This window comes from Cygnus olor, chromosome 13 (genome assembly GCF_009769625.2).
Source record: "Cygnus olor isolate bCygOlo1 chromosome 13, bCygOlo1.pri.v2, whole genome shotgun sequence".
NCBI lineage: Eukaryota > Metazoa > Chordata > Aves > Anseriformes > Anatidae > Cygnus > Cygnus olor.
The window spans coordinates 14,256,892-14,270,799 of NC_049181.1; the positions used below are offsets into that span (position 1 = coordinate 14,256,892).

General features: G+C 38.8%; 1 protein-coding gene across 10 annotated transcripts in view; it reads right to left on the reverse strand.

Annotated features, from left to right (window-relative positions):
- Positions 1-13,908, reverse strand: part of IL1RAPL2 (interleukin 1 receptor accessory protein like 2) — a 358,032-nt gene that overhangs the window by 158,078 nt on the left and 186,046 nt on the right. For all 10 annotated transcript variants that reach the window (XM_040572218.1, XM_040572223.1, XM_040572227.1 and 7 more), the window contains one exon: positions 13,352-13,625. In XM_040572218.1, the coding sequence (XP_040428152.1) occupies positions 13,352-13,625 (274 nt within the window). The remainder of the gene's footprint in view (positions 1-13,351; positions 13,626-13,908) is intronic.

Consider the following 13,908-nt stretch of genomic DNA (forward strand, 5'->3'; position numbering starts at 1 on the left):
CATGATCATGAAAACAGGATTAAATTAAATTCCTTCAGACTCACATCTTTAACAGAGTTATCAGACACACAATAAAAAACCCAAACCAATGTTTGTTGTGGTGTTAACGTAAAGCATTTGCACTTTGCACAGGATAGTTACAACCCAGACTGTCAGCTTTTGGACTTCATTAGGTGTGATGGCAAACAGAGTCCTTTAAAAGCAAACTACAAAGTACAAGCAACAATATAATGAGGCTCTTCCTCCCATCGTGCATCATTTTGTCATTTTAATTGACTACACCATAACCAAAAAGCCTGGCTTACATCTGACATGCTGGGTGGTTACTCCCATCAAAGGGAGCTGTGGAGTCTCTTGCAGAAGATATTACGGCTTTGCTGCCGCCTCTTCCATCACAGCTCTGCTGCAAACGACTTCAGACGAGGCAATGGCACGGCAGACAATTTTTGTTGTGCCCTATGCACATGGAAAGTGATCTATCAGTCAAACTTTGACACTAATGGTACTGGATGCCTACTCCCTCCAAATGGACTCGTGACAATGCTTTGAATTAAAACAAACAAAAAAAAAACCCTGCGTGCTCCGTAACAAGTCTTCTTTTTAGGCACTGTTTGAACAACATGTCACCCTGTCAAGTGAGCCCGTAGTTAGGAAGAAAATAAAAAGGCCTAAAGGGGCACTTCATCATGGCTCTACGCTTCATGCTAAACAAGTGCTGACAGAACAGCATGCAAATGGCTTGTCAAAGGCATGCCGTGAGCAGGTATTTGCAGAAGATGGCATCTGCAAGGCAAATCAATGAGCGATCTTCTGAAACCTTCAGCTTTCAAAGTCATCAGAGTTGGGTATTCAGCAGAACAGACCGTAACATGGGGCTCCCAACCGAAGCATCTTACAGCAGATCTCCCCACAGGGCTGTCTGCCAGACTGAGGCAGGGCTACTCCTCTAACAGGGAAACCGAGGCAGAAAGAGACACTCAAGAGTGCAGGACAGGTCCCAGACCTGAAGTTGCCTTCCAAATTTCAGATTAGCCCTCTTCTGCCTTCACACTGTCCACATGAGCAACAAATGCCACTGACATTAAAATATGCTGCAGGAAATACTGAATTTGCCACACACTCCCCCTTCCCGCTCCCAGATCTTCAAAACACCACATGAACATTCACGTAATAAAGTCAGCAGGTATTTTATCTGTCCCTCACCTTAGAGGAGAAAGGCTCTTGGTGCACTGCCATGCTCTGTTTCAGTTGAGAGGCTATGGAAAAGTCTCATCCTCACAAACTACATGAATTGCACTTTTACTTGAAACAAAAGTTATCTGGACTAAACAAGATGCATCATTTTAGTTGGCCTTTTCAGAAATACCTACATGATTTATGGAACATAAGTCAGCTTTCTTCTAAACTACTTGCTTTTGAATAGGGTTGCCTTCTTTGTAAGAAAATAAAACATACTCGGAAAATTTCAATGCTTTCTAATGCAGCCCTGAAATCCACAAAAAATGGGTATGACTATGTATAATCAATAGTAATAAATCAGGAATGATTATTTAACTTTCCTGAATAACTATGAGCATTACTGGGGGCAAATAAGGTCACATGCTCTTAGTAATAATGATCAACGCTAATCAAGAATAATTACTTTGAATAGCTGACCATTACTCAGTGTTATCTAATAGTACTGTATTTTCTGCTAACAATCTTGCATTATTTAGATTGTATTTTGAACAGTGCTGGCGACTACTTCTATTTAAAATGCTTCCTGGAACCACAACCTAAAAATGTAGTACTCTTTTCACTATTTACAATTAGAATTGTGAAAACTAAGTGCCTGGTGAGCACTATCACTTTTGTTCATACTCCATGACCAAGACAATAAATCTGTTCAGATTGATAATGAAGAAAGCCCTCACTAAGCCAACAGCAATAGACTTGAAAGCTTTATGAATGCTTCTTCACCAGCCACTCATGTTAGCACTACTGATGGTAATTCAAAAAAGAGCAACTTCTGCAATTGCAGGAGTTCCAGTTAATAAAGCAACAGCCTTCCTTTAATCTAGTCAGTTTGAGATAACAGTTCCATTTCAGTCATGTGTAAAACAAAACAGCAGTTTGATCAACCTTGCCGTTTTTCTCAGTTTTGAAGCAGAAGCCTTGGTGTCATTGTTTATAGAGGATGTGAGCCATTCCTTCGTTTGCTAGGGAAGCTAATCCCCAGGTTGGTATGGATTTCACCACACAGTCCTCTAAGCAGGGTGGTAGGTGGGTGTTCACTTTTCTTGGAGATTTCTGTGTCTACTACCTTTCTATCAGCCCAGGTGCTATGAGACAGTGTCCTAAAAAAATACACTACCTATGGCTTAACCAGAAGATTCCTATGGAATTGACCATGCTCATTTTACATTGAAATTAGTAGATGAACCAGTTTATTTTCCTATGCAGAATGAAATTTGCAATTTGGATTGTAATTTGCAGGGAAATGTGGCTTTGGTTTCACTGGCAAACAGGAATGTACTGTCTCCTGTCCCTTGTGGGGCCTGAGACATAAAGGGGTTCTCTAGCAGGTGACAACTCAAGCAAGAAGTCAGGAAAGGTCAACAATGTAGACAAGTCATTGGTCACTACAATGTTTTACTTCTACAACCTAGATAGGAAAATTATGGTGCAGGTCAGAGGTGATGGAAACTCACCTACAGAGGTCCTTCAGGAAGCCCATGAAGCTGCTGCGCTGGGATGGATCCAGCTCTTCCTTTCCAACTGTTTTAATGACCTCTGTGTCCACCAAGGGTTCTACTTATTTGAGCTACATTTGTTTCTGGTAATGGTTGTTTTTTGTTTGTTGTTGTTGCTTTGTTTGTTTTATATTTTAATAAAGACATGCAGACTGACATGAATCCTCCATTTCTTGCTTTTCTTCTTCTAAAAGCTAAGCGAATGGCCTATTACAGGAATTACAGAATTATAAAACAGAGCATCTACTTTTGTTTTCAGTAAACAGTCATGGAACTCAGTGGAGGAGGTCAGTGCTCCCAGCAGTTTGGAGACTGGCAGGACAGGTGACCACATTTAATGAGAGAAGCTGGAACATGCAAGAAACAAAAGGATCAGCAAAACCAGTAAGCTGGGTTTTGCTATCAGAATTGGTGAGTGAAAGATCAAAAAGGATGCATCTTCCAGGTGGTTGGGGAGGATACTGGAGGGCTTGTGGAGGTAATCACAGTATCAAGAGAGACTGAGTCATATACAACTCAAAGTAGAGGGTATCACTGACTACATGCCACCCAAAGGAACCTGAGAGACTGCAGAGAGCCCACTTTCCACATGTAAAGGAAATAAGCCAATGAGTTGTGAAGTGTGTCTTTTAATAATTTGTGTTTTGTGAAAGGTATCCAAAGTGTTCATCCTCCACGGGACTCAATTACCAGTGGTTTCCTTGTCTACAAGCAGTAGCAGTGGTCATATGAGGAATGGAAAAGGGGAAGAAAGAATCGCTCTGCAGTACAAAGAAAAAAATTGTAAAGTCTTATGTTTCCACAAAAACTAAGATTTACAATTCCCTATTTCAAGGAGCTAGTTATAAGCTGGGCCTACTCTTTAGACTGAAAATGCGAAAAAGGGTTTAGCTTTGAGAGTTCACAAAGCAGTTTTCCTCTGTTCTGGTGGCAAGGCGTTTGTAATTCCCAGACCACCTGGAACTGGCTCTGAAACGCAAACTGAAGCCAGCTCAGAATCCAATAGAAAAACATAGGCAAAAACCAGGGAGCTTAACAGGTCTCAAAACAAAAGCAAGCAAAATTATGAGTTTGGCTTCACTTCAAAGCAAGGACGAGAGGAAAAAGGGAGGAAACAGAAACGGTTAAGAAGGGCATTTGAAATTGAAGTGGCAATCCCTAATTATTTTTTACTTTGTTTGGATTCAACACAATTCATCAGCCCTAAAGCTGAATTCAAATTACAGAAAACATTCATGACTTTGAGAAAACTGTTTTCTTCAGCATTTGTGGTTTCTACCAGTCACGGAGGTTTGTTAAAAGAGTCAAGTAAAACAATTTTGTCTCTAGTATGCAAGGGACATACCCTCTCTCAAGTTTATCAACTGTCTTATAAAGAGGAAGTTGGCAAAGTGGTTGAATATTTCATTTATATCTACTAGATTGAAAAACACCCCAAACACCCCAGATTGCATATTTATACAAGAGGATCTGCATTATTTTTTTTTTAAATTGCAGTGTCAGTTTGCATTCCATATTTATTATTATTAAAGTTCTACGACTCTAATGTGGTGGTAGATCCAAAAGCTGGGAAGTGTACGTATTAAAGCAATTCTCAGGAAATAGCACAGCTCAGACTTAGACCTCTCCCAATATACCTAAACACTCTGCCTGTCTGTTTTAATGACTTTTTCCACTGGCATAGTGAAATACTTATTACAGGTCTGTGTAAGCCATCCCCTGCATTTATCTTTACTCGTTCTGAATTAGATGAACGACAGCAACAACATCACCAACCGTTTTTATCTGTCTTGAGGTCCAGAGCAATTAATCCACTACCAGCTGCTATTAGAATGTGTTACCAGCTTTCAGACCCAATTGAACAGTTGATGGTTTTCCTCTCTTTTCATGAGAATTTTTATCATTTTATTCCAGTTGACATAACTATTACCAAGTCATTTTATTGGTACCTGAGATTGTTTCAACCAGATCAACGAGCTCATGGTTTGCCAATCTGTTTAAAGACAAATAAGTAATTTATTGTGTTTTTTTTTTTTTCAGATGACATAAATGTAGCCTCTTTCCTAAAAACAAATGAATAATTTTTTACTCTTCCAAGGTTTCGCTCCAGCATTACCTTATTTCTCTGCAGCTACAACTTTTATGTGTCTGGGGTCATTGCCTTGAAGAGATCAAATTCTTACTTATGGTGTCAGAGGTTAAAAATCACAATTATTTTCAAAGTTTTGAAATTACCCTATGTGCTATCATTTTGTCAAGTGAAAGAGAAATACCTGAAGTGGAACAATTAAACGGTTTAATATTGCAGTAGATGCTCCCTGAACGATATACCATGAGGCACAGTGATTCTGTGGCACGTGTGTGTGATAGCTGGCCTTGGTGCAACTCCAGACACTCCTGTCTTGTAGTCTGCTTGCTCATTTGCTCTTATAACTGCAATTCTAATCCCAGCTCCTATTCATGGTAAGGAAAAATCCTCATTCCATATTAGATCTCCTTTAACATCTGACTGGTTTTCAGGATCCTACTAGTAAAAGAAAATGTCACGGAAGTATGATCTCAGAGAATTAAGTGCAGGATGCTAAAACAGTACCATGTTACAAATCCAATATTCTTCCATTATTTCTACCTCCTTTGAACCTCCAAGAAACCTATGTTGTGAATCCAGATGGAAGTGCCATTCAAATGCCCGTTCCTTCAGGTAGAAAAAGTATTTGTGCTGAGCTAACCCATCACTCTTAAGAATTTTTAGTCCTTCTGTACATCTTTTCTCCTCAGACAATCATCACACAAGACTTACTAGAGACAAGATGACAATTTGACTTACACATACTAGATGTCCCAGAAGGCTATGTCTTACAATGAAGAAAAACTAAAACATCACTATTCAAAAGACAGTACTTCTGAGAACTTACTGAAGGGTAATCTTAAAAGGCTTACAGTGATGACAGCTTGAAAAACAGGTATCCAAGAATGTCTCCACAAGTTAACAATCAGGAATATAGTTCTCACCAGAGGCACTTAACTGCAAGACCTGTATTTCTCACAGTGAGTTTAGCTCTGTTTAGGGAGTTTTTAGGCTTCGTGGATACTGGGACAGAGAAGAAAAGATGTTTGGATCTAGCAGTTGAGTAAAGTTTCTCTCAGTTGGATCTATCTCATTAAAGTGTAGATAAGTTTACATTTAAGTTGGATTTGAGCTAACATCCTTATTAAGAAGGAAATGTGACACAGAAATGTCAGAACGTGCCTAGTGCACTCAGTGATATAGGCCATAACAGCAAGCCCATGATTTGAAAACTCAGGAATTATCTCTAGCACCATATTTCTTAAATCTGAGAAGAGGAAGCGGCACACAGCCTGATTTGCACATGGTTAAATGCCTGGAGGTGCCACTTCTTTTCTAATTGCCTTCACACAAACAGACAGTGGTCCTGCTGAACTCTGCATCATGACAGCAGCAATCAAAAACCACACCAATCACCAGTCAGTCATTACAACAGGGACTAAGTGGGCCCAGGGGAAACTCTCCTCGCACTTAAGTTGAATCACACAGGTTAACAGCGCTCCTTGCTTTCTTTTAAAGTCTTCAAGAGTGTTAGTTACTAGAAATAAATAAGTGAAAAATATAATTAAGAAGAAAAAAAAAATGCAGAACCCCAAAGAACACAAAGCTATCTTGGCACATTGCACCTAAGCTCACAAACTACCTGGTCTCTACCAGCTTCAACACATCCTGTTCCAGCAGGAAAAAAAAAAAAAAAAAATCTTACAATTGCCTGGGATTGCTATTAGGGAAAATTTCTTCCTTGCCCTCAAGTATTACAAAGCAGCATGCTGCCCCGAAGTTTGCTACTGCAAATGACTAAGACCTTTTCATTTATTTTCTAATAATTTTCTAGTAAAACTCTGTATATTACTGTTAAATTATATTCTTTTACTGAAAAGACCCATTACGAATGACATAAATCTGAGGCACAGGGACAACTGCTTCCGTGAAAGAATATATTAAGAAATCCCCTTCCAATAATTTTGTGTTTGCAATACCCTGGTTCTGAGAGCATTGAACATTTTCTCCTTTATTTCTTCCAACGCACGCATGGGTGAATTAGTGTATCTACTCTTTGCTTTATTATTAGACACCCAGCACATAAAACAAAGGTTGAGTTCAGGATACCCATTAGATATGTCTGCACTGCTAAACCTCACTGATTTTGTTGCCTGAAGGAATAAAAGCTGTGGAGTATATCCTTCATCATGTATGTACGTCCTATTTGTAGATGCAGTGAGGAAAAGCAAGCCCCCCTTAGTTTGTAAACAGGCAATCGAGCACATAAAACAATGGAAGTTATTATCTGATGGGTTATAAAAAGAATGCTATCATGAATAAACATGACGTGAATGTCATTATGCCAACTGGCAGGGAGAGCTGTTTGAGTTCTGCAGCTGAGTCCTCCTGACTGTGTCTCTTACCTTAAGGTTTTTTTTGCCAGAAAAGAAGAAATTATCCACTGAGATCACTTACAAAATACCAGTTTTATTCCCTATGTATCTGTCACCTTGTACTTTGGGCATGATGGATTTTCTCAGGAAAACTTCCATTTGCCTGTCCTCTCCCAGGACACACACAATGTTGCCTACTGACATTATGGTTACAGCTGGCTTTGATGCAGGTTTCAACAGGAGTGGTACACGGGTAAGCACATTCTCCTTCTTTGCTATTTGGAGAACAGCAGGGAAATGAACCCCCCTGATATGCTGGAGAAGAGAGGGCTTAGGATGGCTGAATAATCTTAGCATCCGGTCTCCTGAAGACAAAGGTAACTCGGTAAGGAAGCAGTCACTCCGCTTTGCATCCTTTCTCCCAACCAGGCAAAGTTTGAAGCCCACCAGGGAAGGCATTTCGTCCATGAACAACCAGTGACAGCGAGTCAAAATGTTACTGATGCACTGCAGCACGTGGAGCTCTTGCTCCAACAATCTGTTGGGACTAGAGCATAATGCCTCTCATTTTGATAGTACCTAAAGCTGGGATTTTACTACTAGGAAAACTAAAGAATACACAAGACTCTCTTTCTCGTTGCTGGATGATCTCCAGCTGCAGAGCAACACAAACATTCCTGCTTGAAGCCCTGACTGTTCCTTCAGCTTCTCGTCAACATAAACACTGGCTTTCAGAAAGACAGAGGATGGATATCTTCTATTTTAAAGCTTTAGAGAAGGAAGGTGAGTGAGCAGAAATATGCATATCACCATGAAACAAAAATCTGTTTCCTGCAAGTGTGTCAAAAGAACATTTAGAACTGATTTCTCTCAAAAACCACTATGTCATCAAAAGGATTTGCAGGAGCACCATCAGTTTTTACATAATTTTAGACAGAAAAGTAGAAATATTCTGATTCTACTTTCCTTTGCATTTAGACAATGCCAAAACATATCTCAGTAAGCTAACTTTTATCATGAATCATGCTGACTTTATGTTGTATCTGCCCTAACACTGTATTCAAGTATAGAATACCTATATTGTTATAGGGATTTTGTTTATACTGAATCTGTCACTTTTAACAGGGGAAGTGTCACACGTTTTTAATGTTGTCATAAAGTGCCTGTGAAGAGTAAGCCCTGCTGTACCCATGCACTTGTTCTAAGTGTGAAATTTAGCTGACTTCTCCAAAAATGCCTGAGACAGTACAGCTGTGAAAGCTATCAGATACCAGTGTGCAAGTATGAGAGGTAACTAGGATATGCGTAGTACAGCAACTACTTAGATGTGCTCCTCTTGGATATCAGATGACAAAAGACTACTAGAAGTTATCATCTTTAGACCTTTTCAGAGTAACACGATGCTCAAATGGATTTGAAATATAAAACAATTTTGCTCATGAATTGAGCACTGGATAAAGCCAAAAAAGATTCTGCAGTGAGTAGATACAAAATGAATGACTGTATTAAAACACATACCGGAAGAACCACAAAAGGTGGCTGCAGAAAAAACAACCTCACCCCTACCCATTTTCACAGCATGATTTAGTCTAATTTTCCTGTTTGGTCTTAAAGACCTGAACGAAGTCTTCTTTCCTTTCACTTGGAAGCCTGACTTCCAGTGCTCTGAAAAAAGTGGCGCAGCTTTTCCTGGGATCACGGGTGACTACTGCAGTCCAGGCTGTAGGCATTTGAAAAAAGTTCCTCAACTCCCCTTCACACCCGCTGAAGCGAGAGCACAAAGGTTATGCCGCAAATTAAGTTTTACTGACAGCACCTCTAGGCTGTCTAAATCTGATTTTGATTTGCTGGTCATGAGCTTCACAGACATTCAGAAGCCTGAAGGCTTAAAATCTACTATCAGTCTATGTTATTACTGCTCAGAAAGGAATATTTCAATATTTCACTGATGGCCTGATGAAGGCTTGATTCTTCTGCGCGTGTCCATAGCAATGCTGTTCTCCATTAAGAACTGTACAGATAGGGACCAAGTAAGGGAAAAGGATACACAGACTTCCCAACTTGATTTGTTGGCAGTTTTCTGGCATCAAATGTGGGTATTACAGATCTGCAGGCTTATTTCCTTACAGGCATGCATGGAACCCCCATTTGCTATTCTACATCTGGTATAAAAGTCGAGGCTTAGGTCCATCACTCAGTCTCGTGACCAAAAACCTGTACCTCCTGCTTTCCCTGCACCCCTCAGGGCCCAGACTTCTTACCTTCCTGATTCTCATCATGGGAATTTAGTTTATTTTATTTTACAACAACTAATTAACAGCGAATAAGTACTAATATTTTACCACTTTTTACTGAGCTTGCTCGCAAAGCATTTATTGTATTTCAGTTTATTTTGGAGCTGGGCCCAGTTAGAAGAAAGGGCTTCAGAAGTAGCTCCTTGCTGAGGGCAAAGGTGCAGCTAAACTTTGCTGAGATTTCTTCTTCAGCTCCTCTTCTTTTATCAGGAGATCCAAGTAGGCCCTGTTCTTCTTCACTCTTTAAAAAGCAGTGCCTTTTGACACAGAAAAACAGATGTATTTGTGCAGAGGGCAAAAGCAGCACATAACCTGGCAAATGAACTTCCTACATACTCAGAACTTTGAGGCCACCCTATGCTTTTAGATCAATTTTAGTTTCCACACTTTCTTTGCTTTCATCTCCGAAACCTTCAGTGAGGAGGATGTTTCAATCCAGAGTGCTGATGTGAAAATCCCAGAAAAACAACTTCTGTAAGAGAAATGCTGACAGCTTTATCTAAAAGTAGCATCGGCAGGTGCTGGAAGATTAACGGCATATCGAAGGCCTGTACTGCAAAGAGACCTCCAGAATGCAGCATTTCCAGATTGTGCGCTGAAGTCCTGACACAAATGTCCCAGCATTTATTTGGGAACCCTAATGAAACACACATCTATCCGCCAGTCAGCAGCCCTGACAAAAAAGGCACCTGTGAACAAAGCAGTTCCATGGAATTTATGAGGGTTACCCATGGAGATGAAGTCCACATTCATTTAAAAGTCCTTGAAGAATCAGGATCCCTTAATATGTCATGGCCATGCTTAACGCAGGAGAAAAATACCACCCTTTGGTTTCCATCTCAGTGTCATCTCAATGTCAAAACATTTTGTGACAAGAAAGAAATAAGGCTTAATGCAACATGAATTTCCCCCTGTTATACATACACATGCACACCTGCCTACGCAACAATGTCTAAGTGGTTAATAAAGGAGAGGCAGTATTTAAATTCTGGTATCAGAACTCTTTAGCCTGGAGAGGCTCTCTCTTTCATTAATACTGCTCTAATACACTTTAATTTTATTCAGTATTGTGAGTTAATTTACAAAGCAAGCGTTATTACTATTGAAATGACAGTTCTGTCATTTCAAGAATTCATTGATACATTTAATTTTTATTCATTTCTAAAATAATTGTCATATAAGCCTTGCCTTCATCTGTTCATACCCATCCTTTTCAAGCAGCTTCTCACAAATTCCTTCCAAGTTGCTTCGAAGATGAAGCATGCCTTGAACCTACAAGCATCCATGAGCCACCATGAAATGGAGCTCCTCAAAAAACATGATTTTATTAGAATCATGAAGAATCTTTTCAACAAATAGGAAATTCAGTGAAAAGTGCAATTGCCTTTTTCCCAATACAGTTTTCATATTTGCCAAGTTGTCTTTGAGTGGGAAAAATATAGCAAGCTGGGGAAGAACAAACTAGGATAGTTGTTGCTATTGCCTGTGACATCCTTTGTGCACAACTTGTTAAAAACCCCTGGTGTTCAATTCCATTCTTCTGTCAGAGAAGATCTTCCCAGCTCAAGCCATTAACTTTTGGGACTTGGACCCTTTGTCCCGACTTAGCCTTAGCACCACGTCTGTGCACCTCACCCCCTAGTGCCCTTTTGTAAAGAAAAGTACATATTCCAGACAAAAAAAACCACTTCAGTCAAAAAACTTTCAATCAAAAAAAAAACTTCAGAAGTTTTACATTTTTCTGGAACTAAAACCCCTTTCCTCCTCACTTTTTTTAAAATTCACCTACCAAACCAAAAGACTCAATTATGCATGCAACCTTAAGGTCAGTGTTGCATACTGATGGACACGGTCACCTCTTCATTTCCAGTGCACTGAGTTCTCTCTAAGGTCTTTATTCATTCAGTCTACAAAAGAAGGCATTTGTAACAGAAATTGCTAATGTTTCTAGAAAATAAAATCAGATCGTAGAATTCCTACTCTCGCCTGCGACGCAGATCCTCACTTTCTTACAAAGCAGGTGATCCTGGTTAATGACTAAAACACAAACATCTGCTTATCGCCTTCTAAAAAAATGGATTAAGAAAGCTGAAATTACACAGTTAATGTGGTGGACAGTCTACCACAGACCTGTGGTCATATTTCAGAACTCTACCTCTAACCTAATTTTAATGAAATTAAAGTAAATTACTATTGCTATTTCCTCAGCTATTTTAAGCCCCCTGCAATTTTATAGACAATATCAGCAAGGATACATTACCATATTTTTGGAAGAAAAAATAAGTTAATTCAAGGAAGAAATATGGTCTCTTATGTGTAATCACTACATATAATAATCTGCACTCCCACATAAATCTGAAAAAGGCCAAAACGTCTGTTATGTAAGTAAGTTCTAGCATAAACAGCAAAAACATATAACTGACAGGGTAGATGATATTGCTGGGTAATGCCTTCCAAGAAGCACGTCATATAGTTTTTATCTGAAAATGAGGAGAATGTATGAATTATTTAAGAACTTGCCCATTTGTTACCAAAAGTACTTTGTCATGTAAATGAGCAAAGGGTTTTGAAATTTCCCAAGTAAAAGTGTGTCCCAGAATTTGATTTAAGATCCGGTATTCATTGTTCACATAGGATTTGCATAAAATTTTCCAGAAGTATTAAACTAGTAATTCGATTAGCACAGCAGCTACATCTTATGAAAAAAGTATGTCTCTCCTGAAACACGTAAACCACTATCTTCCTGTAACATTTTAAAATCATGGAATTCACATAACCCCAAACCTGCGATGGAGCAGCTAATAAAAAAATAATAAACTCCGAAGGCTACAACATAGACTGAATAGTGACTTTGGTAGATGCAGCTGACAGTCAAACTGGATGTTGGCTCTTCCCACTACAAACCACGCACCACAGCACAAACTTTGATTTTAGTACCATTCTTCAGGATCAGAACAGAGGCAAGTTAAGACAAGGCAGCAGGAAGGACTTAGCGGAGATGGAAAGAGCACAGCTTCTAGGCTCTCAACAGTGTTGTTATTTATCTGCAAATATTTTATATTAAATTCATCAAACCTGCATATAATTTCAGTATGGAACAGCAGACAAGGATGGAGCAAGCTTCATTCTCTAAAACCCAATAGTTCAAAACTGAATCATAAGGAGTATCTGTAAACTTTTAAATTCAAAACTTGATCATTTAAGGGATATTTATCTATTCACTCTTACAGACTCCTCCTTTTTTATCCTCTCATTTTAGGCACAGAGCTGGTCCACATGATGGAAATCATGAGCTCCAGCACATACTTAATTTAAGAATCATCCAACAGTTCCAAAATACTTGAGACAAGCATTTCCCCACCTTACCAAATGAGGTCTGCTTCAAATTACAACAAATCTTAAATGTATATTAAAATAAACATTTCCTCAGAACCAGACAGAAATCTAACTCTCTATGGCCTAAACCTATCAGAATAAATTAAACTGTGTCTAAACTCTTGAATAGCTTTTTTTAATTTAAGAGCAAAGGGTAAAAAGAAGTCACAAAATAACCAACTTTGAAAAATCATTTATGACCTTTGGCACTCATGAGGATTTGAGGATTACTTAGCCAAAATACTTAATGCTTTAAGAAGCATCCATTTATGAGGGTTTATGGCAAAATGCAAGTTTGCAAGTGTTTAAATATAGCTATTGGAAGAGGTAACTATAATTACTAGGGAAACTAATTTTAAGACAAAGCATTATGTGACAAAATTATGAGAAGACAAATAATGAGTAAATATTAACTGGAAGACTATCTCAATCATGAAAGCTAAATTGAAACACTTTTCAAATGAGACAATCTACACATTTTTAGTCATATTTTAACACAATACCCACCTTAGAACACACGTGTAGAAACCACTGTCTTGCAACTCAACCGAGTGAAACCATATTGAATCTTCATCCTTGCTCATCCTAACTTCAGAAAATATAATGGGTTCTTCTAAGTCTCCTTTGTTTTTGTACCACATAAGCCTAAGACCTGTGCTTTGGGCCATGCTATAATTAGTTCTGATATAGCTGTAGAAAAGGGCACATTTCACTCGGACTGGTTCACCTGCCAAAGCCATGTATGTCTTGAGATCCACTGACCAGTCAATGCAACCATCAACTGAAAGCAAAACAATAATAAAGACATATTAGATACAGATATATTTCTTCAAGATAGTGAGAGGCAGCCTGTGAAATGCAAAACAATTAATCAAAAGAAAAGAACCTTTGTTTTAGCACAGTGTGATAAACCTGTGGAAGCTATTAGCAATCAAAAGCATTTTATACGGTTTTCTTAGTTACATACGAATGTAAAATGTGCAGGCTGTAAGAGCACATTATTATTATTAGAGCACATTAGGCCTGCTCAATTCCATTTCTTTAGAACATCATTACCTTCATCT